General features: G+C 31.3%; 1 protein-coding gene across 1 annotated transcript; it reads right to left on the bottom strand.

Annotated features, from left to right (window-relative positions):
* Positions 1–2,310: 2,310 nt before the first annotated feature.
* On the bottom strand, positions 2,311–4,239 carry LOC139822274 (uncharacterized). Its single transcript, XM_071793891.1, has one exon. It carries the CDS (start codon positions 4,237–4,239, stop codon positions 2,311–2,313), a length of 1,929 nt encoding a protein of 642 aa, XP_071649992.1.
* Between the last annotated feature and the right edge of the window lie 5,492 nt (positions 4,240–9,731).

Raw genomic sequence — 9,731 nt, 5'->3', positions numbered from 1 at the left:
ATAGATATATAAATATAAATAAAATTTATATAATTTTATCTATATATATAAGTACCGTCGTCTGTATGTATGTATGAAAGAGATGGAGAGATGGAAAGAATTTAAGAGACATATCTTTTTTCTTTGTCTATCTCTCTCTCTCTCTTTCTCTCTCTCTCTCTCTCTCTCTCTCTTTCTTATAATGTTCTCTTTTTGTCTTTTCCTTGCGATTTGTCTTTGATCGATTGCATAAAAAACTGTATCTTTTCTGTATGCTAACTCTTGATACACAAAATATAATCTATTTAATTTATTTAAAAATTTTTAAATATATATTTTATTAACATTTTAATCATTATATTATTTATACAATTTTATAATTTTTTAATTTATAAAATTTCTCTGTATATTACATTTTTTGTAAAACATTTTTTACTTCCTTCTATTAGATGTCCTTGATTGCTTAATTCATCAATCTTAATTTTTACACTTTCCTTTTTGGTTGCTCTAGAAAATGCCACATAAAGTTGACCATGAGCAAATACAGGATGTGGTAAATAAATCCCAATTTTTTCTAAACTTTGTCCTTGTGATTTATTGATTGTCATAGCAAATGACACTCGAATAGGAAACTGTCTTTGTTTAAACTTAAATGGCAGTTCCAAATTACTTGTAATTAAATCTATCCTTGGAATAAAGACAATCTGTCTTCGGGCAGGACCAGTTAGAACCTCTGCATAAATTAGATTATTTTTCAAATTAGTAACAATAAATCTTGTGCCATTACAGAGTCCTTTTTTAGTATTTAAATTTCTTAATAGGATTATTGTAGCACTGACTTTTATTTTAAGTCGATGAACTGGCATTCCAGAAGGTGTCAGAGAGTTTAAAAACTCAGTTGGAAAATTCAATTGCTCTTGTGGATCATCACTTACAATAGAGTCAATTGAGAGATACTCTTTTTCTTTTCCTTCCATTAGACAAAGAATTTTGTCATTAATTTTGAATGTATCCTCATTCTTAGGACAAAGAATCGTTCGATCTGGATTTTCTTTAATCTGTTCCATGGTGATTCTATCACCAAAAATTTCAGTAATAAAAGATTTTTTTGATATAAAATTTTGGGGAATTTCAATTGTATCGAGATGTAGTCCATCCGTATTTGATAATTTACCATCTCCGAGTTGCATTAGCCAATTTGCAAATTCTTTTTCTTCCCCAGTTCTCATATTTTGCTTTAGTTTAACCTGAGTTACATTCCTCCATATAGAACTGTATTTTACAATTGACTCAATTATGGCTGCTTTCTGTGCATGTGGCACTACGGGAAGATTTTGTCTAAAATCTCCTGCAAATAAAATTACTTTTCCTCCAAATGGTCGAGGATTCTTCATTAAATCTCTTAAAAGTTTATCAACTGCTGTTAAAGCATGTCCAACAGTCATGCTCACCTCATCCCATATGATTAGTTTGGCAATGATCAGTTCTCGTGCAGCTTGAGAATTTCCTCTGATATTGGATTTAACACTATCATCAATTGGAGTTGAAAGCTTGAATAGGGAGTGATAAGTTCTTCCTCCTTTCAGAAGTGTTGCTGCAATTCCAGTCGAGGCACATGGAAGAACTATCTCGTTTCTTCTTCGAATAACACTTAGAAATGTGTTAAATGAATAGGTTTTACCACTTCCTGCAAACCCGTCAATAAAAAATAACCGATGAAGTTCATTTTGATTTTCAATTGCTCGCATGACAATATCGTATACGTGCTTTTGCTCAGCATTTAATGTCGATAATAAATAATCACCACGTATTCTTTCTTCATCCACATTATACTCTGTTATGTAAATATTTACTGGAGTTGGATTTGGTAATTGAAAATTCTCACAGTTACTTCCATTATTTATTAAAATTTCTTGTATATGATTTAAAGCCATATTTTCAGGATTAACAACATTCTTATGTACAAAGTCCTCAATCAAGAAATCTTTGTATTTATTCCAAATAGCTAATACATCTATTTGAGTTCCAAATATGCAAATGTAGGAAAATAATTCTTTAAGTTGTACAGGCATTTTGGATTCTATTGCCTCCTCTAGCGTTTTTCCCCAAAGATCATCAGTTTCCACCAAATTTTTTGCAATTGCTACATCCTTAAATGTCTCATAAACAACTCCATTAACAGTTTTCAAATCTTTAAAACATTTAGCTCCAGTCACATGTAATAGAAGAAGACGTAGATAAAATCTCTCAATATCTTTTATGCTTACTGTATAGAGTCTTGAAATTATCTTGTCACCACCTTTTTTGCGTGTCTTCCACTTAGTTTCTTTTTTATCGTAGATAATGATAAGGAATATCTGTGTAAAGAAACTGCACTGCATTTTCATCAGATTGATTTAATTTTAACCATGCAGTCAGCGTAGTATTTCGATTAAGCTCTCTTTGAGCAGCTTGCTCTTCATTTCCCGCTCGAAAATAAACCATTTGGCGATTAGGCAAATGAACTGCCAGTCTTATGACTGTGTGAGACTTCACGAACAGATCATATCCGTTCAGTCTCCACATTGCTTCTGGAGCACTGACATATCTTGCATTCAGGAATGAGTTAACTTCATCTATTCTAATGAATCTTGTGCCATCTCGTGCTTGTACTTCAATTGCAGCACAGTCAAATTTTTTATGAATATATTTGTATAAATATTTTACACTCTTCACTGATGAACATATTTCCAAATTTATATGTCGATTATATTTCATTATTAAATATGGTGAATATGGGACCACCCATCGATTGTCAATTTTTTTGCCTCTGACGATGTATTTTTTCTCAAAATTTCTACGTTGATACATAGGATATCCATTCACATTAGCATTAGTTTCTTCAAGAAATTCTTTTGGAAAACCTTTTAAACATTTTCCATCTTCCCCAGTGCAAGGATATCTCATTGAGGGATCTCCACATGGACCGTGAATCATATGTTTCAAAACTTTTTCATTAAGTTCTGGATATCTTTCTTCGTTAGGGATTTCAGCCCATACCATCATGTCAATGACTTCTTGAAGTCGTGGCTTATCTTCATCACTTAACATTGCAAGTAAATGCAAATGTGGAAGCCCTCTTTTTTGAAACTCAATCACGCCTGCATAAGCTATAATATTTCCAAAAATTTTATTTTGGATTAAATCCTTTAAAACTTCTTTAACATCCAAGTTAAATGTTTTAGCAACTAAATCAGGTCGAAACTCTATTAGACATCCATCAAGGTTATTCTTAATTTCTGGACATTGAGGATTGCAAGTCATGGTAAGAAAAATGTCTGGTTTACCAAACTTTCTGACCAAAGACATAGCATCTTGGTATCTTTCTTGCATGTTCCTTGGACTGCCCATAAATGAAGATGGTAATATTACAGGTATACCAACTGTAATTCCTTCATTTTGTGCTCGATTATCAAGATGATCCATTAATCCGGAATAAAGTTCAGCTCTTAATTGAGGTTGATTCAATTTAATATAATTAAGTCTATTGGCTTCAGTTTTCATATATGCATCAAGTATAAATTGACATCTCAATTTTCCTGCCCTTTTAAATTGGCTAAATTCGACTCTTGGTGCCAGCAGATGAGCATAATAATCCATTTGACTTATCTTAAATCCTGGATATTTAGGATTATTTGATTTAAGTTCTGAATGCCATCCATCGTTACCATATGGATATAACAATGGATAACACATTGGATCACATCTTTTGTCCAAAATTGATATTTGTTGTACATCGTTCGAATTTTTATTATAAATCCTAATGTCTCTTTCAAATGGAGGTTCACCGTCTACATTCTGAAAGACCACAGCTATTTCATTAGCTTGTGGAGCATTGTATCTTCTTTGATCATGTTGAGGATCTTTTCTAAATGACAACATTAAATTTATTGTTTTATTGCCTATTGGATTCAGATCTTTTTCAACTTGACGCATCATCTTAAAAGTTTTTGCAAATTCATTACATTGAACCATAAAACATGACAAATCTTTCATTATTTCTGGATCACATTCTTGATTAGCTTTGTTATTCATTCTATGATTTACAGCTTCTTCTGTATCTAAAAAGTAAAGTTGTGCAAATCGCGGAGCTTGCCCATCCGCTGGGCGCATTGCCGTCGAGGTCAAATGATGATATTGCCCACGAATTTTTAAACAATAAGGAGCATTGTTCACAACATCCAATGGATTTCTATTTCCCGGGGCACCCATGGAAGCCATAGCTAAAGCGCTGTTATATGAACGAATATTACTAAGGAAATTTTTTGATACATAATTATTTCCCATGTATAATTCTCTAATAAAATCAGGACAATTTATTGGTTTTAATTTAAGCTTGCCCTTTTGGCAACAATATGTAAATTTTCCATCTTTAGATTTTTCACATGCAAAGTTTAACGATTTGCAAAATTGACATTCTACATTCATGTGGCCAAGTGTATAAACTGGCACATTTATTTCATGTCCCTTGGAAATTAGCGCAATGTGATGATTTAATTGTCTAGCTTGGTGCCTTCCCTGAGCATGTCTCTGGACATCAGCTTTGAGTCGTTGAGTCCTTGCGTCATCATTTTCATTGACCCTCTGCTGAGCATGTCTCTGAGCATCAGCTTCGAGTCGTTGAGTCTTTGCGTCATCATTTTCATTGATTCTCTGCTGAGCATGTTTCTGAGCATCAGCTTCGAGTCGTTGAGTCCTTGCGTCATCATTTTCATTGACCCTCTGTTGAGCATGTCTCTGAGCATCAGCTTCGAGTCGTTGAGTCCTTGCGTCATCATTTTCATTGACCCTCTGCTGAGCATGTCTCTGAGCATCAGCTTCGAGTCGTTGAGTTCTTGCGTCATCATTTTCATTGACCCTCTGCTGAGCATGTTTCTGAGCATCAGCTTCGAGTCGTTGAGTCCTTGCGTCGTTATTTTCATTCCCCCTATGCTGAGAATTTCTTTGAGCATTAGCTTCGAGTCGTTGAGACCTTTCCTCCGAACTTTCAATTTTGCGCATTTGTCGTAAGCGCTTACTTTCGCGACTCACTTTAGTCAAATTCCCGTATTTTCTCTTTTGAGGCATAATTATTTACGTCGTACCGTATACATAGTATTTATACGAAATGTTATATAATACGTAAATAAATAACAATACAATTATTTTTCAAATATAATAGTTTTCAAATATATAATAATTATTTTTTATATATAGATTAGATATTTAAAAAAAAAATTATTTTATTTTAAAACAATAATATTGCTCAAAGAGCAATCAGAATAAATACATCAGAATAAATAATTATCTATAGATATAATCTATATATCTAAGTACCGTTTGTTAGTCTGTCTGACCGCGAACTACTTATTTACATTAATAGATCGATTTTCTTAATAGATCTTTTCTTTCTCTCGCTTATTCTGTTTTATTAATTTTTTATATAGGCGCACAGCAGCCTTTTTTACAGGCGCACAGCAGCCCTTTTTTATAGGCGCACAGCAGCTCTGTATCGGCGGATAGTAGCCATTTTTTTACAGGCGCACAGCAGCTCTGTATCGGCGAATAGTAGCCGTTTTTTTACAGGCGCACAGCAGCTCTTTGTCGGCGCACAGCAGCCGTTTTTTAAAGGCGCACAGCACCCTTTTTTATACAGGCGCACAGCTGCTCTGTATCAGCGCACAACAGCCTTTTTATATAATGTATTTTTTATATAATATATCTCTCAAATATCTAAAAAATATTTTTTTATATATAAGAAAAATGTAATAAGAATTTATTTATTAATGTAAAAATATCTATTACAAATATTTAAACACATTTATTACATTTAATAAATATTTAAATACATTTATTCCATCACCATGGTAACTTTTTATCCCCAATATTCATATTATACGCGTACTACATCTTCAATTGTTTTTGGAGCTGTCCTGCATATTTCTTCTAATATAATAGTAAATAGTGTATACGATATCGTTTAAAATGCCTACAGAGGTCGAAAGAAACAGCGAAAATGCATGCACTTCACAGGAGCATAATGTAAGTAAATTTGAATTTTATAGAAAGAGAATGAGAGAGAGAAAGAAAGAGAGAAATGACAGAATAAAAAATAGAGAATGATATTAAAAAAGAGAGAAAATGAGAGAGAGAGAGAGAGAGAGAGAGAGAGAGAGAGAGAGAGAGAAAGAGAGAGAAAGTTAAGAGAAAAAAGAAAAATAAGAGAGTTGTGTGTATATGTATGTGTGTGAGTGACAGAGAAAATAAGATTAAGAGATAGAAGGAAAAAAATAGATTTGTGTGTATATATGTGTATGTATGTGAATAAGAGAGAGAGAGAGAGAGAGAGAGAGAGAAATTGTGGTTATTATTATATACAGATATATATCTATCTATATATATATATATCTATATATCTTTTTTTAGAATAGCGGTATCATTACGGCGGAAGAATTAAAAAATCTATTTTCAAAAAGGAAATTGCAGAAGCCTGCAAAGATCAATAAAGAGAGAAACAGCGAAAATGCATGCACTTCACAGGAGCATAATGTAAGTAAATTTGAATTTTATAGAAAGAGAATGAAAGAAAAAGAAAGAGAAAAATAATATAATGTAAGATAGAGAATGATATTTAAAAAAAGAGAAAGAGAAAGTAAGAGAGAGAGAGAGAGAGAAAATGAGGTTAAGAAAGAGATAAAGAGAAAGCATAATGTAAGTAAATTTGAATTTTATAGAAAGAAAATGAGAGAAAAAGAGAAAGAGAAATAACAGAATGAAAGATAGAGATTGATATTAAAAGATAATCACGGTAAAATATGGTAAAATAAAATAAATAAATGGTCAAATATGGCGAAATAAAATCAAATACAGTAAATAACGTTGAAATAAAGTCAAATCTGCACATACACACATACATACATACAGACATGCGATTTTAATGCAATATTTCGACATTTTAGAACACTCTGAATATATTAACTTCCGCAAATTTGGAGATATCGATCTATTTCCAATTTTATTATATTTTTCAGTTTTTTCTACCCCTATTTCATATATAATTCTTTTAAATTCGGTTGATTAGACTTAGCTTTATATGCGATCAAAATTGGATCTTTGATGTATGTGCAGCAGGCTGTGGTGACTGCTGACAATTTGCAACCTGCAGTGGTGGCTGCTGACAATCTACAGCCTGCAGTGATGGCTGCTGAGATTCCACCAATATCACCAGAAATTGAAAATGATACATTGCATCGTAAGTATAAAATAATAAATAATACTAAATAAAAATAAATAGTAGTACCATAAGTAAATATATAATTTTATATTTTTTTACAGCAATAAATAAACCTCCTCGATGGGCCAGAGGAGGAAGAGGCCGAGGACGTGGACGCGGACAGGAACGTGGCCGTGGATACAAACGTGGCCGTGGATATAAACGTGGCCACGGAAATAAAACAATTATAATTAATAATTATTAATTATAAAAATAATATATAAACATATAATAATTTGTTATGTTATAATATTATAAATATTACACGTATTAATATTATGTTATTTATTATTAATGTTATAAATTCTACTATTAGAATTATAAATTCTACTGTTATAAATTCTACTATAAATTCTACTATTTTGTATTTAATAAATTATATTTATTTCATTCTGAACAATTCTATTCTTATTTAATTAGAAATATTTGATGAAAGAAAAAGAGAAAGAAACAGAGAGAGAGAGAGAGAGAGAGAAAGAGAGAGGGAGCAAATAAAATTAAGAGAGAGAGAGAGAGAGAGAGAAAATTGAAGTTATAAAATTTAAAAAAATTTTAGAACCAGTTTCCAAAAAGATCGGTAACGGTCGGTAACTGGTTTCCAGAAAATCGGTAACAAAAAACTATACACTTTATGGCACTCCCCGGGAAATTCTACCCCTACTTCATATATTTTCGTAACCGGTTTCCAAAAAAATTGGTAACGAAAAATAATACATTTTATAGCATTCCCCAGAAAATTCTACCTCTACTTCATATACAATTGTTTAAGATTCAGTCAATTAATTTCCGAAAAATTGGAAAATTTTCTGATACCGATTTCCCCAAAGATCGATAACGAAAAATTATACACTTTATAGCAATCCCCGGGAAATTTTATCCCTACTTCATATAATTCTTTAAGATTCGGTCAATTAATTTCCGAAAAATTGGAAAAATTTTATAACCGGCTTCCAAAAAGATCGGTAACGAAAAATTATACACTTTATAGCACTCCCCGAAAAATTCTACTCCTTTTTCATATATAATTTTTTTTAATTCGGTCAATTTAATTCTTTAAGATTTGGTCAATTAATTTCCGAAAAATTGAAAAAATTTTGTAACCGGCTTCCAAAAAGATCAGTAACGAAAAATTATACACTTTATAGCACTCCCCGGAAAATTCTACCCCTTTTTCATATATAATTCTTTTAAATTCGGTCAATTATTTCCCGAAAAATTTGAAAAAATTTCAGAACCGGTTTCCAGAAAATCGGTAGCAAAGAATTGGCCGCGACATTTTCATCTCCGGGAAATTCTACCCCTGTTTCATATACTTTTAGTAAAAATTCGGTCCACTAACGAATGAGTAGTTCGCGTACATACAGACAGACAGACAGACAGACGTGACTTATATATATAGATATATACCTAAAAAAAACCAAGTGGTAGTATCATTAATTTTAAATTAAAAAATAAACGAAATCTATGCTAATCTAGGTGGCAGTAGCTTTAACTTTTTTTAACAAAATTATTATATTACAAAATTGTTACTTTATTCAATCCAAGTGATATCTACCTCAAAAAAACTTAAATAACAAGTGGTATCTATTTAAAAAAATATGTGAAATCTTTTAATGCTGCGCCAATTACAAAGAGAGAATATATAGGTATATAATATATATACATATATACCTTAACAAAATTATTATTATATCACAAAATTGCGTTACCAAACTCAATCCAAGTGATACGTACCAACCTAAGTGATAGTAGTCTTATTTCTCCTTAACAAAATTATATCACAAAATTGCGTTACCTAACTCAACCTAAGTGATATGTTATTTCAAAAAAATATATGAAATTTTTAAATTACGCCAACTACAAAGAGAATATATATATTGCTTTGAAAAATAATTGTAGTGCAACTACTCTTAAAATATAAAACAAAATTGTGTTATTTAACTTAACCCAAATGGTATGTATCTTTGTATTCCTAAGGGTCTTTCTATCAACCCAAGTGGTAGTAGTTTCAATTCTCCTTGATAAAATTATAATATTACAAAGAATCATTTTAATCACAAAAAATTAAAGAGGTAACATTATAGAATAAAAATATTTAATTAAAATAAAATAAATAAATTTTTCTTGTAAAAAACTTGGCGCTGCTTTTTTAAAGTCAATCCAGACAAATTTGCATAGCGCATAAACATAAGCGTAAGAAATTGATTGGTTCATATATATGTGCAAAAGGAAATAGACCAATCCATCTCTTTATGCATATGCTTATGCACCTATGCAAGTTTGTCTGGATACACCTTATACAACACAAGCTATATATACTAAAGAATTAATTAATTTGATCTGAAAGAGAGATTCCTTTCTCTGCATTATATCTCCAGCATTTAAAATGGGACAAAAAGTCGCTAAATCGGAAATAGATAATTAAAGCTAGAGTGCTAGAGTAATGCGACAATTAACCATG

This window comes from Temnothorax longispinosus, chromosome 11 (assembly GCF_030848805.1).
Source record: "Temnothorax longispinosus isolate EJ_2023e chromosome 11, Tlon_JGU_v1, whole genome shotgun sequence".
NCBI classification, from domain to species: domain Eukaryota; kingdom Metazoa; phylum Arthropoda; class Insecta; order Hymenoptera; family Formicidae; genus Temnothorax; species Temnothorax longispinosus.
This window is presented reverse-complemented; position numbering and strand designations above follow the sequence as displayed.

Bases quoted from the DNA above. Each gene is read 5' to 3' on its own strand.
- LOC139822274 (XM_071793891.1), bottom strand. From the start codon at position 4,239: ATGGCTTCCATGGGTGCCCCGGGAAATAGAAATCCATTGGATGTTGTG.